We start from the raw sequence: 25,442 nt of genomic DNA, 5'->3' as shown, positions 1-25,442 counted from the left end.
GACAAAGCAGTCTCCTCAGCTGTATTCCCAGCTGTACATTTTGTTTCTCCCAGCCTGCTGCAAGCTACTTAGAAATGAGAGTAGCTTATGTCAACCGCTAGGATTTTCTACAGTACATATTACATCACCTTTCCTGAGAAACTTGTCTGAGCAGATCCCTTTTCTTGCTTTCTTCTTTCATAATGTCCTTCACATTCCTCTTTCAATATTTGTTGTTCTCTCAGTTGCTGGCATTTTAAGGAAAGGTTACATAGCAAAAGGGTCACTAATGGAGCTTTTTTTCTCCCTATCCCATGCTCCTAGAGAGAAAAGTGTAGCTTGTAGCACCTTTAAAGAAAGGTTTTCCTTCAGAAAAACCTACAGCATTCATTGCTGGTTTCAGAACAAGAAAAGTAATTTGGAGCATAAATTACCTTGGCCATTTTCATTGTAACAGTGAAGATGTAAGGAGGAGAAAGAGCAAAAGACAAAACAAAACAAAGACAGCAAATTATACTCTGGTGCAAGTAGAAAGCCAGATCCCTAAATTTTACCCTCATTCCTGATACTTAGGTGGCTGTGCCCCTGATCAAATTGCTCTGTGCCTCTGCTTGCTTCTTTATGAGTCCTGGTCCTTATGAAATGGCCTTAGACATCAACAGTCATATGTCTTTCAAAATGTCCTCTAGATAAAATGTACCAGTTGAAGTCTGGTCCAGAGAAAACTGAAGGTTCTGGGAGCCTGCTCAATTCAGGTCCCTAGACTTCAAAGTAGGCAATGTAAGAATGAAGTCTGTTAAGTCTGAGGATGAGATTTCGAATAAGCTGGGAATGGAGCCTAGAAAAAAAAAACCAACATTTCCAACCTTAGGTATATAAACTTGGATGGCTTAATATACATGCTCACCAGTGCAAACACATACACACATGTGTGTGAGCTGGCTCGTGAGATGGCTGCTTGCTGTTTGTTTATGCGGGCTCTTTTACAGTTCCTCACTGCAGCAAGTCAGTGTGTGCGGTAGGCTGGTACAGTCGTCATAGGGCATCACCTCAAAAGCATGGTAAAGATGCTTATTTTGACTAAAACTAAATGGCTGAACATGAAGTTGGGAGGTATCTTCTATCCAAATGTAGCTCCTTCTTTTAAACACAGTGGCTCCCACATGATCTTCTTGAGTAGTTTGAGTCTTTCTATACAAACAATGGAGAAGGAAATCTAATTCCCAGTCTAGGAAAGGAAACACAGCTAAATGAACGCTGTTAGCACGGGCAAGCATATATTCTCTCCGCCTGTCTGAGAGCCCGCTGAGGTTTAACAAAATCTTTTCATTAGCTGTAGTAGAGTCTTTATTACACTCCACTTGAATGATCTGTTTAGGATTAAGCATTTCTTGAGAAACACGCTGCTTTTACTTCCGAAGCATTTTCCATTCCATGGTAACGCTTCATTTTAGCAAAATGCTGAACGATCTGTGTCATGTTTAACATGAAGTGTAACTGAAGCACGCTGTGCCCTGCAGTAGTGCTCTCTGGACCTCTGTTTTTTATGGGATCTGTGAAAAATCAACAGAAAAAACGCAAGCAAGCTATTTTGAGCAGGCTTAAATTTAGTACAAATAGGTCCTCATCTGTACTGGAAAACTTTTAAAGGAGCAAAAAAACCAAAACAAATAAAAGAATTCAAACCCACTGTGCTTCAACAGCAAAATCATCTAAAAATTAGCTTAATCCTTTTAGGATCAGCAATCTGGGTAGGTAAAAGTAAAGCAACGGATAATAAAATAGCCAAGCACTGGGTACCCAGTTAATGTATCAGCATGCTGCTGATGGTATATAAACAATGCTAAAAGAACAGGAAATTATTAAAGCAGAAGGCAATACTTCATTTACTATTCAGCTGGGTTTACTGCTTAGGAAGTCACTAATACACATTCATAATGAATACTAGAAGTGAGCACAGGCAGAAACTTGCCTGTTACCCAAATGAGTATGACTAGTGCTGAATATTTCTCTTACTAATCTTTCTTAGAGCCTGAACTTCACTTCCAGAAAGGCAAGATTATTTGGGAGGTTCTGTTTTCACACTTAATTGCAGAATCAGACACATGGAGTTCTCCCAGGAGCTCTTTGGGTTTTGGTTTCTTTTGAGCAGAAAGAACATCAACGAGTTACAAAGCCCAAAGCACCTGCTCAGAACTTGGTTCACTGACCTGCCAGTTGTGTGTTGGATTGGGAATTTCATTCTCTTTTCTGGAAGGTAGAAAAGAAGAGGGGAGGGGAAAAAAAAAAAAAAAAAATTAGCCCAAAGTAGTATTCTGTTCTTGTTCCAGTTGATCTGTTTAGGATTTTGTCACTGGCCTCTGGCAGACCAGGAAAGACTTCAGTGTGTGAGAAACAGCACTGAGAGATCAGATTGGGATGGGACACACCAAACTAGCGGATGCAGTAAGTACAGCATGACCATCCTGCCCCTTTTGACAGAAACCACTCACAAGACCACGTGAGTACTTTCCCACTTTTCCTGTCTTAGGAGTCTCAGGTGAAGAGGCAGCTGTCTTGTGCCAGCCGACCGGGAAATGTTAGATGTGAGGTGTGTCTTCCAAAAGGTCTGAATCAGGATTGCAATGCCCAAGTCAGATGCCTAAAGTAAGGAGGCAGTCTCAATCCAGACTACCCTTTTCCCTTCCTGAAATGCCGTCTTTTCATTTGTCTTATCATTTGCTATGGATTTCTGTTAGAAAGGGATGATACAGTAACTTAATGTCTAAAGTACCAAAACATGCTGCAATGAGGGATTTAGCTAACGCTACTGAGGAGCACTTGGTGTCACATACAGAAGCCCCATGTAGGATGGGCTGCTATCACAGGTAAAACCAGCTGGGTTAGTAACAGACTGGAAGCTGTGGCTTCTACAGAGAGAAGGCAGACTTAGGACAAACGAAAGGACATGAAATAGAAAGGGAACTTCTGACCATACTTTGCCCCCCCAACCTTCCATTTTTACCCCTTCCTCTCCTCCCACTCCATCCTTTGTTCTCCTGCCCTTTTGCAAAAATCCAAAATGGCACTGGTCATGTTACAACTACAGATCATTTGTCAAAGATTTCTCTCCTCCCTCTCTGTATGAGCTAATCATTCCCAGCAAGCTTTCTGGGGTGATGAATCAGTGGCACAAAGAACTGACAGATGACATGTGGTATTTATTTTCTTCTGCTTTTTTAAAGCACAGGAGTCTCCTCCATCCACAAGCATAGAGGAAGGGGTAATGAAATGTACTGCAGCTGGGAGCTCTAAGGATAATGTCTGCAAAACCTGCAGCTTCCAGTAAAAGCCTTATATTTTTTGTATTCTTTTTTGTTACCAGGCATTGCTGGATGTTTACTCAGTGACACACTGTGTTAAAAGTTGCAACATTCATCTTTAAACATTAATTATCAAGGCATGATTGCTTCAAAAATCCACTGCCTGAGGCAAGGGCCTAGGAAGTGGAAAATGTAATTTCAGAAAGAGATGAGAACAAATGCTGAGCCTTTTAATTGCAGGTTAGTACAAATGACTAACAGTAAAGCAAAAATCATTTGGATGTATTTGTTGTTCTGAACGCTGAATTCAAAACTTAGCAGTGAGTTGCCTGGGGTTTGTTTTTTTTTTTTTTCCCCTGCTGTTTTTGTAGAAGTCAGAGAAGCTGGTGAATTTTGGAGAGGTGGAGGAAGTACATGTCTAAAAATTCAGTTAAAATCATTTACTAGATTGGAAGAAAGAAAGTAAGAAAAGGCTCAATGATGCATGCTAAGTCAGGCAATAGTTGCACTAGTTGTTGGACAGTTACTGTGCTCATTTGGAGTTTCATTTTGGGATGAAGGCTACAGTGATTCTCAGCATCTATCTCCATCTTCCTCAGTTCTACTGAAATCTACTTGGAATTACCAACAGTATAACAACGGATTGGGCCTGTTTCATCACATGTAGCAACACAAGATTAAATGCTGCTGTGACTCAACATTGCCGTATCAGGTGTCCCAGCCTGAAGCCAACAGAACTATTGCAATAGCAATGGCATCTTCATCTCCGCCCTTCTGGCCTTGCTGCTGGCAGACTGGGGACAGCTCTGCGTGAGCACCTTTGCAGGGCATCAGAGGCACCTCTTTTCCCAAAAGGGTAGAGAACTTGTTCATTTTAGCCCCCCATTGCCCCTCAGTGTTGGCCATGCCTGGGAGCACACAACCAATGGGAGATGTAACTCACAGTCTGGTGGGCCTGAAGCTGGTTTCTTGTGTGACCATAAGGAGAGACCGTAAGGGCAGGGTCCGTGATGGTCCTAAAGTTGCAGTTACACACCAAAGCCCGTAGGCCAAAGAGACTCCAAATTGTGACACTCATCTTTTCTAATGCAGATGTTCACCAGGAACCTCCAGTTCTGCTTCTGGGTGTGCTCAGAAGCACTTCTGACCTCATAGCACTGAACAGCTTGATGCCTGCCTCTCTAGGATTGAGAAACAGCATGCCACTTCACTACCAGAAGGGCCTGATCCACCAGGTATATCAAAAACCTGCCTAACCCATCATGTTTCATCCAGAGGACCAGAGAGAAGACAAGAAGAACGTGGTGATGATAGTGCTCGTGTGCCATCTCCTCTCCCCACTTGCTTCTATCTAACAGTTCTGTATGGAAAGCTTCTTTTTTCCCCATAACCTGGGAGATCTGGTTTCAACACACTCTGAATATGTTCTCTAGCTGACTCAGTCTGCACTCTTCTGTTAAATGGGGAATAAAAGACCTTCTCTACCTCATGGCCATTCTCACCAGGCCTGCACTGCAGACGCTTGTCCACAGGCCAGTTTTTGCAGGCCAGCTCATGACCACACTTTTAAGAGTTTGCTCCCTACTGAGTGGGCTGGCTGAAGCCATGCTGCATAGTGCTCAGCTCACATCTCCTCTTGTGAACCTGTGGCTAACAGTTGTTATTTTCTGTACATGGGCTTAGTGGGGTTTTTTCAGTTCAAAGGATGGAGAATACTAACAGGTGTATGCCACAGGCCAGCAGAGCAGTGCTGCGTTAAAAAATTACAATGCCAGAAAAAATTGTTATGTGCTCTAGGAAAAGGATGGGTGAGGGCACAAATTATGCTATTGCCTAACCCGGAATAATGCTGAAGCACTGTCCTTGTTGAAGGAAATACATTTGATGGCTTCCACATCTATCCTGTCTGTCTGGAGCAAACCCTGGAGTGCACTACATGGTTGATGACACTCATGTTTTCCCTTGGGGATACCAACAGATTTGTTCCAGAAGAGAGCTCAGAGAGCTCAGACACTGACAGGTGTTTGACATACTGACCATGGGTAGTATGAATGACCAGGAAACCCATCCTGGGAGCAAAACAGGAGTGCGCCAAGCTACTAGTACAGACACAGCATTTTTAAGCAATAGCTGTTCTACTTTGATGGGGCCCAAGAAGTTCAGGAGAGGTATCTCTGCTGAGGTCACTCTACTCAGACAAGCAGAACCAGCACCAAGCAGAACATCAAAACCAAGTGAAACACAGTGCTATACTGCAGTCCTCAGTTGGTGTGGTCAAATAAGTAATGATGACACTCATTTTCTCACTATTCCTCCCTCTCACATTTTCAAATAACCCAGATGAGTGCTGCCTTTGTAGGGTGATGCCTGGAAGTGTGCAGGAGAAGACTGGGGCTTGCACTGTCTCTGTCCCCTCCCTTTGCTAACATTCCAGCGACCAGTTTCAGTTCTGTTTTATCACAGGTACAACCAGGAGACTGAGAGGTGTTTCCTATGCCTCTGCCCTCTTGCATGTCAACTGCTAGCTACTCTACGGAAACACAGCTGCCACTATGTTTTCCTGACCGCCTCTAAGATGATTGTTAAGGACAGAAAATATTAATTAAATTTTAATTAATAAATTGAATACTGTGGGGTTAATTATAGCTATTTAGAGGGAATGTATGGGATTTGGAGGGCCTACCTTCTGGTGTTTTTGCACAAAGTGTTGCCTCTTCCTCTAAGCTCTAATTAGCTGGCTTTTTTTTTTTTAATAGCCAGTCTCCAAGTGATTGCTCAGTAGCTCCCATTTTGTTCCTCATCAGCAGTTCTCCAGCACAGCTGCTACAGAAGGGAAGCAGCCCTGCAGTTTGCTTTGCAGGGAGCAGGTGATAAAGAATCTATCAGAAGTGGTGTAAACCAATAACATAAAAAAAGAGAAAAAAACCCGAGAGGCCCAGCACCTATCATTGTCTAGTAAGGGGACTATATAAGAAACCAAGGACACAGGCAGAAATAAGAAGGAAAAGTAACATCTGAAGCTGCTGCAAGGTAAAAACAATCTTCTCTCCATATGCAGCCCTCTTGTCCAGTTACATGTTCTGCCTTCTTGCATATGCATAACACCAAGAGTCATCAACAGCAGGCAAGCACCAGGGAAAAAGCAGGCTGTTCCAGTGCAAAGTCAACTTACAACTTGGAATAATTTCTCATCCACTCCTGATTTGCAACCTGCATGTTTCCTCCGTAGTGGTAAAACCTTTTTAAAATTTAAATGGACTTAATTATCCGCGTTTTAAAACCAGTTACTTTTAGCCATTCAGTGTATAGCTATAAAGATCAAGGGTCCTTTCAGGAGACTGTTAAACTAAATAAAGGCACCCAGTAAACACACTGTGCCCAGATATCAGGAGTTTATTCCAGCCTGCTTTTCAATTTCATGCCACTAGATGCAAATGAATAGCGCCTAAGAACCAGCACAGAAGACAGCTTTGGGAGTTTGGGGTTTTTTCTTTTGTTTTTTCCCCAAAAGTGGTCAACATGATCAGCAGGCAGCTCACTGCTTTCCCTCAAGTATCTCCTCCTGCCTGCTAGTGTTCATGACTGAACAGTTGCCACAGAGGGAGTGCAGAGCAGAGGCTGGAGGACAAGGACTGGCAGCAATGCCACAGCCAGCAGCTGGCCTGGTGCCTGCCTTCCCCTTCCCACTGCAGCAGCTGGCTCTGCATGGCAGGCACAGGAGCCTGGTTTTGGCTCCTGCTGAGGTGAGATGAGGTGAAAAAAAGAGAGAAAAAAGACATTTTTTTTTTTTAACCAAGAGCAATAATGCTAGTGAGGGAAAATGGGGATAGACTGGCCAACACGGAGAGCAGGATATCCCCAAAACCCAGCGTGGATCCCTGTGGTTTCTGAGGTTGGAAAACCATTGCCTAAATTAAGAAAGCTATCTTCCATCTCAAGAAAGGAAATGTAAAAGCCAGAATTGCTCTTGCAGAAAAGCCTAACTTGTCCGGTTCCTCAAGCATGCTTCAAGATTTTATCCGCTCTCCTTTGCAGTGAAATGGTTTCACTGCCCAGGGGTGCTGAGCTGAGGGCTTTCCAGCACCAAGGTGTCTCCTCATCCCACACTTTGGCTGAAAGCCTCAGATTACAGTGCCTGTTTGCTTTGTTACCTTTCACAGCCACAGAAATTCCCCCAAAACGGAGAAGATAAAGCACTGTCTCCTCTTTTAATATTTAGAAGATTGTCACCTGAGAAACACTTGCCAGCGCGTGTGATGTCTGCTTGCACCGATACACGCACATCCACTAACAGAATGGCAGTGCCCACACAGCACTAGCAGCTGCTGCAAGACATCCTTTAAAAAAAAACAACTCTGAATGGTATCTTCAGACGGGTTTTTTTCCCCACTTCAACAGCAAAACTAATTTGTAATGAGTAGGTAAAGATCCCGCTGCTTAAAGCTTTTGCTCCTCCCGAGGCTCAGTTGCTTATTAAAGTTGCAAGATCCCAGTCACACCTACGATTATTGGGCACCCCCATGCCGATCACCCGTGGGTTCAGAAGCCTGGAGCTAGGCAAGGAGAACACAGGCTTGGTTGCAGGCTTAAAGGGCTGAGACCCCGGATTAGCGAGGCGTTTCCAGCGGGGCGGCGGTGCCCGCCTGGCTGGGGCCAGGCAGCAGCCGGGCCGGGCCGGGCCGGGCCAGGCCGGGAAGAGAGAGCTGCCGGCACGGTCGGGCTGCCGCTGCCACCTTCTGGACACATGCGCAAGTGTTATTCGCCTTCCCTTTGGGATGGAAGCAACGCTGTCTTCATTTCACGTCCCAGCCCTACTTTTTGTCCGTCGTCGTGGCCCCCCCTCTTTTAATCCACAGTCATGTAGCACATAACTCGAGGGGGAGCAGCCTCAGCAGGGCAGCCTCAGCACGACCCAAGACGGCCGCGCAGTGCATCCTGCCTTCTGTGGAAAAGTAGGTACTGCAAGCTTGGAAAAATGCTCCCTCCATTTAGCATTTCCTCTTCTCCAAGCATCTCTGAGAAACAGCCAAGGATGGGAGAAGTAGAGATGAGACAGTGGCACTCCTCTTATGAGATATCTGTGCATTTTACACCAGGGAGGAAGAGCAGGGGCATGCAAGGGCGCCCTGGTTAACACTAGTGGCACCATCTTATTTCAGCAAGGACAAGCCTGGGGAGAGGGGTCTGACTGGTCTTGCTGTCTGATTAGCTTTAATGGCTATATGTGAATGCAGACATCTTAAAGTCTTGCCATTTATGTCAACAGCAGTCGTATTTTCAAAGGGAATTGTGCGCTTTAACATCCAAACCACAAACTGTTGAGCATGGTTACACCATGGGCATTACTGAGAGCAAGGCTAAGGTTAGAGAGGCCACCTCATCCTGAAAGAATCCAAAATTACATCTCCTGCGGACAGCAGCTGCTGTCCTACCTATGCCTGCCTTATAGCTTCAGAGTGAGACCCGACCACTGTCTTCCAAGCGGCAAATGAAATGCATATGCCCAACACAGCATCAACACTGGCCCGCAGAATAAGCTTGGGAACAACTTTTGGTGCAGATAAGATGTCTCCACAAAATGGTTTAAAGAGCACAATAGGGAGCAGCAGCCCAGGAAAAGCTGTGAGGTTGAAAAGAAATGTCTGAATTGGTAGAAAGCAAAAAGGAGCCAAAAGGAACAGCTATGGGGATGATGCAAATGGAAGAAAGCAATGAAAAGTTGCAGGCTGCAGAGCACAGCGCTTCTTCACTGAAGACTTGTTCTGCCCCAAACTAAGATGGAACTTAAGAAATGTGGAGTTTGAAGCTGTCAAATGCTTGCAGCAGCTGCAACAAAGGGCCTCAATTTAGTGGCGGGTTTTTTTAGGGATTACTGTAACATGGGACAGTGGCAATGGGTCACAGGAAATGCACAGGTAATGAAATGTGATCCACGATGGGAACTTAAGTGATCTAAGTATTATATGCTGCTGCACTTCTATGCTGCAAATGATACTTGTTTCCATTTCAGAGACTGGGACTCAGCAGTGATGTGGAGTCAGGCTGAAGGATCCATAAGGCAGACATACAGCAATGGTAGGGCAATATATTTATTTCAAAAACATAAGGTACTTGACATATTTTTTCATTACATTTATTTTAAGATTGTCAAGCCTTCCTTTAATATGCACATAGCTTAATGATAAACACCAACCGTGTGGTGATTAAAGCCGCACTGCAGCTTTGATATTGCCATGTTGCTATTACGCAATCCAGTTTCAGATGCTGATCCATCTAGGTTGTCAGTTTTTACAGTTGGACTCCACTTGAGTTCAGTTACTGCATAGCTGGCCCAAATATATGTAGTGTTACTGCTTGTTTGTGCAACAGCTTCACTGGATTTCTTTTAATGTAGCTTTATTAAAAATAGCAATAGGCTATCTTCCACAACAGTGTAATCCGAGTAACTGATGATAACGGCAGTTTAGTCACGTCAAAAGCACTTATTCCTACTACTGTTAAGTCTCAGTTCCCATAGCTCTTCAGGAAGGACATGGACAACTCCCATCTGAAATAAGTTTCAGCAAGATCTGGGATTCGGAGCCCTGCAGAAAGGGATTCATAGATGCGCCTCTCTCTAGCACTGGTACTTGACAGTGTTGTATGCTTTATAACAAAGGGAGTCAGTGAAATACTTCTACTCTGCCTACTAGACTGAGGAAATAGCAGGATCTCTATCTATAAATCTTATAATTTCCGGTCTTTATTGATTTTAAAAGCATCTTTAGCATGCAAGCAGCTGTTTAACGCATTTTGACCCAAAAGCAGGGCATTTGCATTAGTATTCCCACTAGAACATTTGTCCTTTCGTGTCCATGCATTAAGGCCCTGTTTAAAATCTGTCCATGTCCCTAATCTCTCTGGGGAGCGTTCCCTGAATATTCAATGCTAGTCTACAGTCTGTAACAAAAGAGGGAGGGGAAAAAGAGACACAGAACAGTGTTTATGCATAAAGTTCAACAGCCTTTTCACGTAAAAACATACGCACACACAAAAGCACCTCAACTACAGAGCCTGGCATTTCCACCGCAAAGATCTGACAGCATGTGCAGTTTTTCAAGTTAACTAATTTACAAAAAGGGTATAAGGCATCTGAGCTCCAGATGCACTCATTCAGGCAGCCAGGGCCATAAATAAAATAGAAAAGAATGCTCTGACTCTAACATGGGGTTTACAGAGATGTGTTGAAGGTCTAGCAGATGGGTTTTGCTGTCTCAGCTTTTACCTGTGTAACAAAGTAAATGCATAAAGCTTCTTACTGGCTCCTTCAATTCAAAACCTTTGCATTTTCTCCCATATGCTCCCATGAAGATACAGCTAATTTAAACAATGAGCAAAAATCCTACCCCCCAGGGAAGCTGATGGCAAAACTCCTACTGGCTCCAGCAGGGTGTTGCTCAACATAAATGCAATTGGCTGAACTTGACTAACAGCACAACCAATACTGTAATCAAATTTGTATTCTTTCATCTACAAATTTGCCACCTTAAGGCTGCCCCTGGTGCTGCTGTCACCCCATGGTTCTCATGGTAGAGCAAAACCAGTGACACAGCTGTGCCACTGGAACTGGGCTCACTGCAGCCTCAGCCCATGCCGACAAGCACCTCTCTTCCGCGGAGGAGTGAGACATCCTCTCTTGAATTAGGACGACATATCGAAACATTTTGTCATACCATTAACTTTGTTTTGTTCAATCTACATGCTGTTCTAACGCAGTTCCTATGAAGCAGAAAACTAGAATTCTGCATTTGAAAGACAGCATATCAGATAGCAAAAAATTCAGATTTTTCAAAAAAAGTTTGCCAGTTGAGAAATGAGGTTTTTTCCCCTCACACAGAGACTTCATCATCATCATCATCATCATCCAATATAGCTTTCATTAATATCTGAGTATTCTTTTTTGAAGCCAGTCTGTTGCTTGGGCAGATGGCATGAAAATTTTACAGTCCATTTCATCCCTGATGCCTACAGTTAATGCTCACCATTAATAATGGGATACACACACGGGTACATATATGAACACATGCATATACAGACATGCTAAGAGAAGAAAACGTTTCTGACATGTTCTGATAAGGAAATTAAATTGGCGAAGGCAGATTCCTGAGCTCAGCACATACTAGAAATACATCCTCAAAACTATGTATTTGGCTGACTTTGGGAAAAATCGTGCACTGTGAACAATTAGGCAATGCTTCCTTGTTTTGTATTTCTGGAAAATCAATTCCTCTGTGTCTCTTTTAATCCTTATCAAAATACGTCTGCTTACCTGCACTACTTAGCTTTAAAATATAACCATTTGGTGGCCATATTCAGTTTGGTTACTGTGGATGCTCACTATTTGCCACACTTCGCTGATCTGTCCCTGCAGGTCTCAGATTCTCTTGCCAGAAATACATGTGGCGATTTAAAGGTATGTTTGATTCACTCCATTTCATAACCAAGGAATACATTTTCCTCTCAAGATTCTGCATTTAAAACATAAAATTCCAGCACTGAGGACAGGGAAGTGGGAGAGGAACAGCCAGCCTGGGACTCCCTAAGACCAAAGCCTGCATCAGGAGGAAGCAACAGGGGCAACTCCAGGGATGGGAGGTAGAGCACGCAGTACAGGGAACAGGCACCAAGGGAACTGCTGAACTAACTGGGTATGTCCTTCCAGAGCCCACCTTGAGGCAACACTTGACTCAAGCTCTTTGCAACCTGGGGTTCAGTCATCTTTCTCAGCACCTTGGCTCAGTTCCCCCACAGTCCCCATCCCTGCCTGCTCTCAGGAGCGCCCCCGTAATGCACCCCAGCTTCCAGTCACAGCACTGCTTTGTAATACAGCTTAGCGAAAGCCGGAGGAAGAAGAGAATAAACATATTTGAGGATCGATGACTCAGACTAAGTAGAGAATGCGCTTAAAGCAACTTTGTTACAGCAATGGCAGTGCTCTGCTGTTTGCTTTACCCCTTTTATACTGGGTCATCCCAATACTTTTTCTCCATTTAATGGTGACATAACTAAGTGGCCAGGAAGAAGCTGTCTCACCTATCATAAAAGCACAGTATGCAGTAATCATAGGAGGCTACTGTTCAAGACAAAGCCATGAACTCCACTTTTAAGAATGTGCTGGGCCGTAATTCTGAAGAATGCATTTATTAGCAAACTCCTGTTTTTATAAGCCGCAAATCAAGACACAGCTCCCTGCAGCACTCTACCAGCTTTATGAATCATGAGCCCTGCACTGCATTGCCATGAGACTTTGCTTTAGAAATAAAATTGCTTGTTCTACAGCAGAACACCCCAGTTCAGCCTTCTCTTTCCACAGCTGCTGCTTAGTCTCAAACCAGAACGAAACAGCTCTGGAATTACACATGCACTTAATGTCCTCTTAATATCTATGAGATTGAGTATAAAAGCATCATGGTGAGTTTCTAAGTCTGACATGTGCCTAATTAAGCAATGTTTTCAGTATCTGGCTACTTTGCAAAACTAGGCAGCTAAGTAAAACAGGTCTAGCGCGGTCAGTCATGTGACTTTTTAAAACTTTTTATTTTTGGAGGGGGGAGTGCTAGAGGTTTCCCAGATATCCCTTATTTCAAAGCAGGAAAAAAAAAACAATGGCCAGCTCTGTACCAAACCACAGGTCAATAGATTTCAATGGTCCAAGGTTAAAATTGGCCTCCAGCTAGCTGCACAGACTTATCCCACAGGTATTAAACAGGAAACTTTTAAAGCTTAAAAATAGTTACAGTTATGCAACTTATTCTTGTAAAAGGATTTTTATCATGTACATGAAGACTAGAAGCTTTCCTCCTCTGAAATGTTTGTGTTTGACACTTCCTCTGTAGCACAGCAAGTCTGTGTTTTTCTCTCTTGCACGGGCTGTGGGTTGAGTTTTGTTTTGCTATTTTGTCCTTTTTTCTTTCACAAATCAAGCTGTCAGCAGCATGGGAAGTAAATCTGTAACTGGGACACGTAAGAATTCTATTCTGAGACTGCATCGCTGCCCCCAGTAAAGTCACCCTTGGAAACAAGAACACTGGAGAATATCTTCGCACACAGTGAAAGACTTTTTGCTATGGTTTATTTAGCTGAAAAGGAAAAACATAATTCAAGTAAAAAAACTCAAGAGATTAGAGATGCTAAAAGTATGTGGTCCCTGCTGAGCTTCCTGCTACTGCAGGCCACAACTCTAAAGAGCACTGTGTTTGAATATCCGCTTTGGTGGAGGCAACGCTTTTGGGCTGGGAGATAAACCTAGTTTTCTTGGACTGATATGAAAGCTAAACAATAATACATGCTCCTCTCCTACTACCACAACCACACCCAAAGCTAAGGGAGTCCAGCCCAATACCAAAGGGCCATGCTGAGCACAGCTGGTTGCTACACAAATTGCTTTAGCCTGCTATTAACTTCTTCCTCTGCTCCTTACTCACTGCCCTGTATCACAGATAGTAGCTGCGCTCTCCACATGTCTAGCCTCTATCCCCAGCAGATCCATCCCGTCTGTCCCCAGATGCCACATGCAGCCACCACTTCTCAGGTGGCCCAGTGTACCTACCCTCAATCGCCCGCTGGGTCCCGGAGCCTATCTCCACTGTCAGATGCACCGCGCTCAACCAGCCCAGCTATGTAATTAGCAGTGCAGCTGCACAGCCACCAACCTGCCAGTACGCATGTTGCAGACCACTTCTTGGCAACTATTAATCATATATTGCATAAGAAACAGTCCCTTAACGCAGGCCAGTCTTTCCACTCCCGAACCATGTAAAGGACATAAAAGCTTTTGGACATGCAGAAAAGTGAACAAAATGAGCGGTAATTAACTCTCATGACTACAAAGGCTAACAACTTCGGCACTTGCAAAGGGGATCAGAGGCAGCTGAGCTGAGAAAGAACTGTAGCAGAACAAGTATTTGCCTGGGAGCAAACACTGCCAGAGTGCTTATTTTAGAATGAATAGTCATTTTAGTTAACTAGAGCTAACTACTGAACAAATAGCTCATGTTACAGCATAGTGAGGTACACTAGATGCATCCTCTGATTTACAGACAGACCTACTGCAGTGTTCTTTTTCTCAGAAATCAAAAAAAACCCCTAGTTATCCTTCATAACTGGTTCTGGTTTTTGGTACAGAGTCTTTTCACAGATTAACAGGAACGAAACTTGTATGAAAAAGGAACCTAAACCAGACTTACTCATTGCAGCATGAGGCATTTACATTCAACGTGAGCATATGGTTTGCAAAGAAAAAAAGAGCAACCAAATTAAAAGTTTTTCTGTAAATCAACATGTGACTGTTAACCCCTTACTCATATCTCTGCCAGGACAGACAAGCTTTGGTACACTACATACCCTTGTCGTTTCTGACCTTTTAACACAACTGCAGCCTCTCAGCAGCAGGATTTGGCCTGCTGTTCAGTGGCATACTATGTAGCCTGCCACACCCTGCATGTCACTTAAAATACCAGTGTGGACAATCAATATGACTCCTACAGTTTTGAATAAGGGAAAAGAACTGGTTTTTTGGGAGTGTTTTTTAAGACAGCCAAAATTCATCCTGAAAATTACAAGTAAAATGTGTTCTGATTATCGCCATGTAAGTGTACACATCTCATCTGGAAACACACAGGAACCAATGAGTAAAAGTTTCTTTTTACATGAACTACTTTACACTGATCATGAGCTTAAGGGATGTGACAAGGATGAAAGATTCACTTCTCAGCTGCTATGTCCTTCAATAAGCTTCTTAACATCCATACTGACAGAAGCAGCATGTCCCCAATTTAGCAAACCAGGCTATCTCTGTCCAGGTTTCACTGCAGCTTTGGAGGCCTGGAAGAAGTATTAAATGCAGTGAGTCTTCTGCTCCCTTTAGCAAAATAATCTACTAAATAGATTTTCTTCAGACCCAGGTTTTGTGGAATGGACAATAAAAATATTAATTTCCAGGAGCTGCACAAAGTGTGTGTGTCTCTTCATGCTCTACTAAGGAGAAATTCACGTACCAAAAACTCATGTTGTGCTCTGCTATGTCCTGTTCTCATACCTCCTGCCTTAGTTCAGGTCCACAGTAAGCTTCTTCCTCAAGGCTTATTCACCTCGGTAAGGATGGCTTGCTTGTAAAGCTCTTGACAGCAGCTAGGGGTTCTCTGCCACAGGCAATGCAGCCGCTGACTGTCTAACCCAGCCAAGCCATCTTAATCCCTGTTTTGCACTCTCACCTGTAACATGGAGATGAAAAAAATTCTTTCACCTTTCCAGCTAAATATTTTTCTACTTTTTAAATGGTATGCTCCTTAGGACAGAGAGTTGACCACATACTTATCCAGAATCAAGCACAAACCACCCTTTGCTTTAATTCTTTGGGATCTCTGGATAAGACTCACATCCTAAGATGTTAAACAGCTTTTGTTTAACAACATGTTTAAAGTTCAAACCAACTGTAAAGCAGACCAAGCAGATTCTCACTTTGGGCCCTTACGTTTAGTTGGTTTCCATCCTCCTGACCTTCTATGCTCTGGATGATTCCAGGCAAGTTTCTTGCTGTTCTCTTACACTTGTTTTCTGCCATCTTACACTGCTGGAGCCATGCAAGTAAGGAACTGTAATAACAATACTAACTGCTCAGCTTTGACAGGACATAGCTATTTTTACTGGATTACTTTTCTGGCACAGCACTTAAAGCACCAAATGATTTGACACCTGTAATTTTATACTTGGAATAACACAAGGTATTCATACTTCTTTTGTAATGTAAGATAAAAGCAAACACTACATATGTTCTCATTCCAGTGCTGCTGTCTGGCAGCTATTTGCCTAAGGAAAAAAAAAAAGTACTGTTACATTACAGAATATGTGGAAAAGTAAAAGCTATGGAAAAGAAATCATTAAATAGCTTATTCCCCTGCTAGCACTAGACTGCTCCCTGCAGCATGTTTCGGAGCGTTTTGTCCAGTCTGGTTTTACAAGTTTCACATTACTCTCATTTATATCTTTAATACATCACTGAGTCCAATGTGGTTTGGTGCTGCTTATTTTCCTTGTCTTTCAACTAGAAGACTCAGTGCTAGACCAGCTGTTCATATAGAGTCGGCTCCAAAACTACTGAAAAAAAATCTGGACTCTTTCCACTGACTTCAACAGGCTTTGGATCAGGCTCATGAAAAGACGGCGAATACATTTCATCTAAGACTAAGCAGGTTACAGTCAGCAAAGTATAAAGAGGATTAGCTGTGTACAATCCAAAGGCATATTCATCTGCGTGCTTCTGAAACAACTGGCTAACACACTTTCGCTTTCACAAAGAGAAAGGGCTAGATTCGTTTCTGGTGCACTGCCACTTAAGTCAATGCCACCATGCCAGGAACAAATTTGATCTGGAATCTGCCCAGTTAGCTTTGTTACAACTGGGATTTTCCTGAACTGGAGATGAGGAAATTTATTTTCTAAAAATGCAAAAACAATAAGCAAATGCTTTCTGCATTCCAGTTGAAATTTAGGTCTTTAGAGAGACCCCTATGGAACAAGTATCAGGACAAACACTTTTCTCTGTCAGGAAAGGATGGACCCTCTTTCTTCTTCAGAACCTGAAATGGGTCATATTTGGTTTAAAATACATATACTTAGACCTTCACTTTCTGTCACCAAAACAGATGGGCAGCCCCAAACCACTAATTTGTGCATATTTTATAGAGCACTGATACTTCAACACACACCCACTGTGTATGCTTTGAGTGCATGACTTCTGAAAGCTAGAATGCTTTTTATCAGGAATTATTTTATCAGTGGGGGATTCATTCTGAGCAATACAATCAAATGAAGACAGTGGTGCGCAGTTATTCTTCCTACCCTTTCAAAGTTCCCAGCAAACCATGTCAGAGTTAGTGATGTTCTCAGCTGCTGAGAATGCTTTAATCAATCAGGCTTTTTTTTCTGCTCCCTCTGTTCCCTATGAACAGTGGACTTCAGGCACTGCTTTGTTGTACAAAGTATACTGTTATAACCTATGCTAAAAGTATGCCATTAATGAACGAACATTGGGTGTGTGTGTCAAGCAGATGAGAATGTTCTTTTGATCTTCTGTGCTACACCACTGTGGCAGGCGGATGTCTAAATTGCTTTATTAATGCGCTGAAGTCTTTCATTATTTCTCAAACAATACTGAAGGAATAATCAGAATTTCATCGTGTTTTGATTTTCTGCTCTTCCAGCTCAAATCTAGCTGGCTGTTATGCAGTAGAGAAAAACTTGATGATTTTTTTTTTTATTTATTAATTTTCCAGACGGTTGGGAGGAATATACTGAGGCAGCCAACAGGAGCTTCACAAATTTCTGTTTAATTTCAAAGCAGTTTCCACACAATATGGCAGCTGTATTTAGCTTTAGGTACAATTTTGAAACTAGCTCAAGGGAGCAAGACAAGGGATTCAAAGCTTTTTTTGAGGATACCTTAGAATCAGAATAAGCATGTCAAAAAAGCATAAAGGTTTCTGAACATGATGATAGCAATGCTTTTAGCCTCCAACATATGAATAGATGTGGAAAAACAAATAACCCAACTGGCTAAAAGAAAGTTTATATGCAATTACCTCTAAGATCATGACGTAGAAAATCCTTGATAACCCTTCCAAAAATATGATTCTTATGTGGTGGTGTGACAAAAACTGTGAATCCACCCAAATAAATTTCCCCGGATGGAATGACATAGCTATAAATGACAAGGGGGAGAGAAAAGGAGGCAAAGTAGGGCCTCTGTTCTGGTAAAGAAAGAAACCAAACTACTGCTTCACAGGCAGCTAAGCTGATCTAAAAAGTCACTGTTGCAAAAGTGTGAGGTCAAGTCTCTCAATCTCTTTCCAGCCTCCCAGCTGCACTTGCAGCAGCTGGGGTACTTCTCTGGTCCTTTACCTTCTACCTGTCAGCAGATTTACCTCTCTATTCCAGAGAAAGCTATTCACTTTCTGCTATTTTTCTTCCAGGCTAATAGGTCAAAGTGGCTAATGGAGGGATCCAACACGTCAGAACCAGTGCAAGGTAAGTAGCAGGGTGATCAAAACCAAGGACCGCTGGGAGAGCAAAGGACTGGGGACTGCCACCCCTCTCTTCTGGCGGTAGCGAACTGTGAAATTGTCTCAGGGTGTCTCATGGAAGCACTATCTTAGTGCAAGGACTTGTCATTAAATGTGAAAGGGGAATCGAAGGGAGAAGTGGAACAAGTATGGGTCCTGATCAATGCTGCTTTGGAGGAGTGTGGATATAAGGATGCAAACTAGAGGGGTAGGAATCCCATATGTCTGCAGAGGAATTCATGGGTAAAAAAAAGTATGTGCAAATGCAGTAGCTGCAGCACACCCAGGAACCACAGGATGTATAATCTATATGCAAATAACCGTGTAGTTCCCCCATGAAAGCGTGGGGCTGACTGCATACAGTCTTAGTAGCCACACAATATGTCTACATCAAGTCTGCTGTTTCTGAAGAGTTTCGCACTTACTATACGTGGCTGGCCAGCACAGCACACACACAGAGCTGCTCCTGCTAGGCTGCTTCGTGCTCTGTAACTGCAGTGCATGCTCACAGTGCTAATATCCAGGGTTTCTAGACATGCAGCAACTAGTTCAGAAGTGTCTGCTCCCTACAGCTACCAGACATCCGGAAAGCCCAGACAAATTTATGAAGTCCTCAAAATCTGCCTAAATGTGATTTCCAGGCAGAAGGTGTAAATGTGTCTGGGAAAAGGAAGCCTGCAACATCCAGAAAGTCTTTTACTACCTATAGAAAAGCAAACATAGGACAAGAGAAGTTTAGGAACGCCTGTTCTGATGAACTGAAGGCAGAGCCGGAGCTTGTCTCAACTTCTTAACCTGTCTTCTCTACTGACTTGATTTACCATAACTCCATTTTACAATGAATTTGAGAAGACATACTTTCACATAATGGAAATATGAGAGGTGTCTTGCAGTTCAGCTTCACAAATGTTCCTGTTACTGTGGCCATTGCAAAAGCTGCACAAGGAACTTCAGGCCTAGACACCCGTGAAGAAAATAACTGTAAATGAGTAAGAGGCTATGCACTAATGTGAGAATCCACCCTTCTCTCTCCTTTATATGGCACTGACTTATAAAATTAATTACTTACATACCTCACAGAGATGCAATACTTAATATTTGTTAAGTGCTTTGAAATTCTGATGGAAGACATCATACTAGTGTGCATTATAACTAATACAGTGTAAAAGTGCTGCCAATGGTGTTGCTCAAGCAGAATGCTGGAAGGGTATCTACTCAGTTTCTCATTTAAAAAGGGCAATGAAGATGAAGAAGGTTTAGGAAAGCATTTTAAAATTCAGTTATCCTAAAGGAAAAGGGAGAACCAAGGAGTAGAGGAGCTAAAATAGTTTTCAGAGGAATTTACTGTGCAGTGTGCATTAAATCCCGCAAAGCCAGAGAGTAAACGCCTACAGCAAAATCCTGGCTCTAGCCAAGTACGTGGAAAACGTTTCACCAACTGCAGCAAGGTGAAGATTGTTAGCTTTTGTCATAATTTCCAAGAGATGCATCCAGCATCCCATATGCAGGTTTGCGACTTTGCATAGTTGCTTGTTTACAGGTTATGTTCAGGAAATAACCTCATCAAGCTAGGGCATGCTCACCATGTAAAAGCAACTGCTCAGCTTCTAATAATCTTTCTACTACATCCCATATTTGGAGTAAATCTTTCCATTCTGTTAATGAATTTGGACTGAGCTACCTATTTAAGTTGGTGGCAAAACTCCAATTAAATAGAAGCAGTGTGGAGATCATTGTAGATTTTGTAATAAAGATGGGAAGAAAACATCCTATGTTTAACAGTGATTGTAACTCATATACACCTCTAGAGCTCAATTCATTTAACTCAGAAGTCTGTGGAATTTGTAATTAATTCCTGACTGGGAAACAAACAAATTAACAAACAAACAAACAGAAATTCAGACAACTTATTTTTTCAAAATCAGTCCTCCATACATAGCAGGATAAAGACTGGAGAAACATGCTCCTCACCACTTCTGGGTAAGGCAGAGTTAAAGAGCACATTTTTCAAATGGAAGCTTTGCATCTGGGAGGCTTGAAGGAGAAAGGCTACAAAGAGTAGCAGGTGATAGGTATCAAAGGTTGAGAGAAAGTACCTGGGAACTTCTAGTATTAAGAGGAGTCATGTTACAGTAGCAGTCTACAGCTAATTTAGGTAGGAAACTAAGTGAAAATGTGCTAGGACACAAGACTTGATTTATTTTTGATTTTTTTTAAAGGATTGAAGCCTGTTATTTGCTGTCTATGGGGCTCTTGGTAAACTATTACTTGCCTTTTTCCAAGTGGTGGGTGATTGCTTCCGCTGAGTATCTCTCAATGTACTACACAGCACAGGGAATCTTACAGGTACTATTTATTGCAAACCATCTCTTAAGGTAAGCTTTCCAACTATGCTACAAGTAGAAATGTTGTACTACCACAAACCAGCACTTCTAAAGTAGCTTTGTCCCTATGCAATTGTCTAGACCAAATGCAATGATAAAGATACACATAGAAACTTTCCCTCCTCGCTTGTGCTAGTGTGCTCTATCTTTCTAACTGTACTGCAGGCTCTGAAGCATGTGTTTTAACTTTCTCTCTCAGTGCTTGTACAACTGTGTCCACAAATGTACATATCCAGTAAAACCCAAGGAAATGTTCCTGGATGCCAGGATTAAGCTTAGATAGCTGCAGCTCAAATAACTTGCATGCAGTTCTCTGCTTTCTATTTAACAGAGGATTTCTATTAACTTCTTGCAGCAGCTCATGCTGTAGCTCTAAGTGCTGACAGCTGCTTTCCAGTCCTAGTGGAATAAGCAACATCACTCTTCCATCTAAACTCAGTAGTCAAAATGGGTTGGTGTATGACCTACATGTTGCAGATGTCTGGATCCCAAGGAGAGACAATGCAAAGGGGGCAAGGCAAAAATTCAAGCCTAAAGCTTTCTTTGTTGTGTGAAAACAGTACTGTGTTACTTGTTTAGACAGATAGGCTGTGTCTCCTTCCTCTGAATACTTATTAATGACATACATACTGGACAACCAGTCCCATCAAATGTGGAAAATGTTTCTTTAGAGTCTGCCTTTATTATGGCTGGAGATAATGGTAGGCAGGCAGCACAGAGGAAAAATGATTCTGTCTACTGCTTGGCAAGGCTGCTTTCAGGGAAGGCCACTGAAAAAACGCTTACTGTGTGTTTTGGAGAGGTCTAATTTTGTGGAGGGGCCAGCAGAAAATGATATAGGACATCAGAGTACGCAAGACCGTAAGTCAAAGATCTTAGTGATGTCTGCATTGAGCTGATAAGACCTGAAGGACTTTTTAAGACAATACTGTTCCTTGTTTTAAGATCTCAGAAAAAACACAATGCTGCTAAATAAAGTATTTCATGGCTTGTTCTCCTCACTGTGTGTCCATCTACATCATCCTTGACTTTTTACCTGGCTATCTCTGGCTTTCTCTTACTGACTTCGGTTTTTTCCCCAGCAGGCTGAAGAGCAGCCCAGCAGCAATCTCTAAAAACCCACACTACATGGAAAGCATCTGAATTGCCTCTAAGTGCATCTAATCAAGCCTGATCACTCTTACCTAGCATGCTTTCCAGAGCAGGTTCTTCAGTTCTCTAATCTTCTAACTTATATTTCTGTGTCCGGTTTTAATGTTAATGTTGCTTTCATGGTTCTCTTACGCCATGAAGAGGACACAAATCCCTGCTTTACTGTTAATTTGTGTCTCTGGCAAGACTTGCATTCCTTCTACCTACAACCTGTCAAAGTGAACTCTTGTTAAGCAGTCTAGTCACCCTGTATCTACAAATGTCTCTGTGTTCTGAGTATCTTCTTATTTTCTCCTACCTCCTAAGTACTTCACATACGTTTCCCAGCCTCAGGTGAGTGATTTTTCATGTTACATTAAAATGAATGTTGTTCATATGAGCATGTCTTTTCAAGTAGGCCAGATGTTGGTGTACCACTCTGTATTTACACATTCAGTTTGTGGTGTTCATCATCAGCATACAACCAGTTGTAGAGATTCTTGTATGAATGCTAGAAGACTGGAAAGCACTGGTCTGAGGTCTTTGAGACTGTGTTAAGACTTCTGTTGGATCAAACTTCCCTATGGATATTCTTGTTCCTTACGGGTCTTCCTTCTGGGGGAGTTCAATGCATCAATTTCTAATTATTTTAATGCCAGACTGATCTCTCTTATAATTACTGTTGGCTATATCTACATCAGGAATAAGTACAAGTCTATAAATCAAAATACCTGATGCTGAGGGCTGTGCTCCCACTATGTGGGTTTTGTGTGTGTGGTTTGTTTGGAGTAGCTCTTGCCTGCTCTTGTGGACTTTCCCACCTATGAGTTGAGGAGGGTGTTAGGCATTCTCCCATGGTGCAGCCTTAGGTGGTCTATCCCAAAATATCAAGTTCAAGTCAAAGTGCAGTACGAGGAGACAATCTGCTTCAAAAGCACTCTTGGCTCTAACTCATTTAAAATCATCAAAGTGAGAATCTATACTAGTGCTGGAGCATAGATCAACACCTGCCAGACAGTCTGGGAGATTACTGCTGCCATTAATGAAGTTAATCCGCATCTGGAGAAGGCACACAGGGATGTGGAAGATTTCTATCTCTTTGTTAGTTAATGGGAGAAGCTTACAAAGCCATTTTTCAAAGCAGATACAGCTACAGATATGAAAAAGGAAAACATTCCCTGTTCATGTGCCTCCAGTTTGATCTATGAGAGGTCTAATAACATGATGGCAGAATCCATTTTTAGGTAATGGATAATTGGGCTTACTATGTTTAGTGTAGTGATCAAATTAATAGCAGGAATGACTTTTTATTTGGTGTAGGGAGGGGTGAAAAAGGCAGGGCAAAACCCTCCGAATTATCTGCTGTTTAGTGAGGATATGCAGAGTACTCAGCTTTGGAAACAGGAACTACGTATTTTAGCTGGTGGTATATTGTGCAATCACTTAATGAAAATATGTAAATACCAAGAAAAGCAAATTACTCTGCCCTGGGGGAAGAGGGGAGGTTTAAATACAACTATTACTGCTGTGCAGTTAAAAAACCACCACTGCCGCCCCACCAGATGAAAGTACTCCATCACTTAAAGACATTCTAATATCAGAAAGCATCCCTGAAACATGCTTAAAAGCAAATGTGGTATAAGTAACTGGTGATGCTTTACAAGTTGCTCGCAAGAGGCAAAAGGCTAAGAAGCAATGCTGAACTGACAACTGGAACCATGTTAGTAAAATTTCGAGTTTTCTTGTGTATCAGCTAACTTTTCAGAAGTACACTCTCAAGTAGTTTCTATTCCTTATTATATGCTGAGTAGAAAAAAAGTAAGACTACAGCTTTATGGTCATGTAACTGCTGCTTACTTCTAGAAACTGAGAAACAATACAGCCCTTTTCTGCAACCTCCTCAGTTATGCAAAATCATAGCTCAAAACTGTAGACTGAGTCACTAACAGCATTATAGACAAATCTAGCTAAGTCCCTTTTTCCCCCCTCTCCCCTCCCCCTCGCTTGAGTATGCAAGCATTTCAAGATCAAGTGTGCATGCACATTTGTTGTTGACTTCTGTTTCTGTGGCACTCGTACAGTTGGGAGTTGGATAAGCAGTGAGGCGTCTGCACAAAAGTAGGCTAGAGCTGAGGCGGCCTTCAGATCTGTATCTAGAGCTCCCTCCTAATTCTCAGAACAACCACAAGTTGGGGTGCCACCAAACCATCCTCAAAGCTGCTCTAGGGCTGTGCTGCAGACTAGGTAAGGTGGTACAGGCAAATAAGAGAAACAGCTGTGCAATAACAGTGCTTGCTGTGTTGTTTAACAGGTAAATTGCATTCACCTGTGATGCCTAAACTGTGGCAGATATAAAAGAAAGGTCAAGTACCTTAGTAGCCATGTTGTTAAGGAGGGCATGTGTGGGCCTGTCTCTTTGTGAGGTGCCTTAAGTGTAGTGAAAACAACTCCCAGCATCAGCTCTTCCTCCTGCTTGATTTTATGTTGTGGTCACAGCTGCAAAGGTAAGGATGTTATTTTGCTCCTTTTGCTCCTCTGGCATTGAGTCAATACACAGAAATTTGTATTAGAAAAGTGGCCTGGAAAGTACTATATTAACAGACATGCATGCAAAGGCTCTGACTTCTGGGGAATAAACAGCTTTGAAGTAAAATACGTGCAGCAATAATCCATGCACACTTCATTAATTTCAAAACTGCAACAGCAAAGTACTACTTAGAAAAAGCTGTTAGATAGTAATGAAGGGTTTGGGTTTTATTTTTTTTTCTTTTAATCCCAAAAGCTCCTTATCTCCATTTTCCATGTTTTTTCATTCAATTTACAGGAGTCTAAATTAAAGCTCTTCTAACAAAAAAAATGACACACTAAGTTTGACTAACCTCTTCACCTCCCTCTTGATGAGAATCCTTTCTTCCTCAGGGGAATAAATGCAACAACTTTAAAATTGCTATATTGCTTGTTTAAGATAACTTTGCGTTCCACTTTGTGTTTAATGGAATTTGGCTGATTCTGAATATTTCAGCACTTTAAATTATCATAGTGAGATAACAAGGGCAGCAATTCTTGTCAAGTCTTAACTAAGACAAAATGATCTCTAGGCACTAAGCTGCCAGAAAGGCAGTATTTTGTTATCTGTCAGCACACACGCATCTTTCTCTACCACACCCCCAGTCAAGTTTGAGAACTCTTAATGTGGGCTACTGCATAATATGAAACAGTTTACTGCTAAAAATTTGAGCCAAAGCTTAGATTCAAAACAAAGAGTAGGTGCAGTTTAACAGTGCATTTAAGTGCAGCTGTGAGTCGCTGCTGGAAGGGGTGCACATGCCCCTTTTCCCTCCCTTCTGCTGGACTGTGCAGCTGCAGTGCATGTTGTGTCCAGAAAGCCGTGATACATTGGAAAACCAACTTTCGAAAAGCCCAGCTGATCGCTAAACCCGATACAAGAGCTACATGCAGCACGATGTACAGCTGGGCAGTGGAATAGGGCCACCTTGCTGTTACTGCCTGCTATTACTCCAGCCTGTGAGGCTGGCCCAAGGGGGAAG

The 25,442-nt window shown here is 42.4% G+C and overlaps 1 protein-coding gene and 1 long non-coding RNA gene across 4 annotated transcripts in view; one reads left to right on the top strand and one right to left on the bottom strand.

Moving 5' to 3' along the window:
- LOC142600497 (uncharacterized) overlaps positions 1 to 25,442 on the bottom strand; it is a 33,499-nt gene that overhangs the window by 6,930 nt on the left and 1,127 nt on the right. The window contains exon 2 of the long non-coding RNA XR_012834007.1: positions 15,317 to 15,532. This is a non-coding gene — a long non-coding RNA (uncharacterized LOC142600497). The remainder of the gene's footprint in view (positions 1 to 15,316; positions 15,533 to 25,442) is intronic.
- BLVRA (biliverdin reductase A) overlaps positions 24,039 to 25,442 on the top strand; it is a 39,648-nt gene continuing 38,244 nt past the window's right edge. Inside the window, exon 1 of one of the 3 annotated variants that reach the window (XM_075745319.1) lies at positions 24,039 to 24,398. In XM_075745319.1, coding sequence (XP_075601434.1) covers positions 24,376 to 24,398 — 23 coding nt within the window. In that variant the 5' untranslated portion in view covers positions 24,039 to 24,375. The remainder of the gene's footprint in view (positions 24,399 to 25,442) is intronic. The other 2 variants (XM_075745314.1, XM_075745315.1) reach the window with 2 other exon arrangements.

The sequence above is a fragment of the Balearica regulorum genome, chromosome 2 (genome assembly GCF_011004875.1).
Source record: "Balearica regulorum gibbericeps isolate bBalReg1 chromosome 2, bBalReg1.pri, whole genome shotgun sequence".
Taxonomy (NCBI): Eukaryota; Metazoa; Chordata; class Aves; order Gruiformes; family Gruidae; genus Balearica; species Balearica regulorum.
Note: the sequence above shows the minus strand (reverse complement) of the source record. Positions and strands in the feature narration are given on the sequence as shown.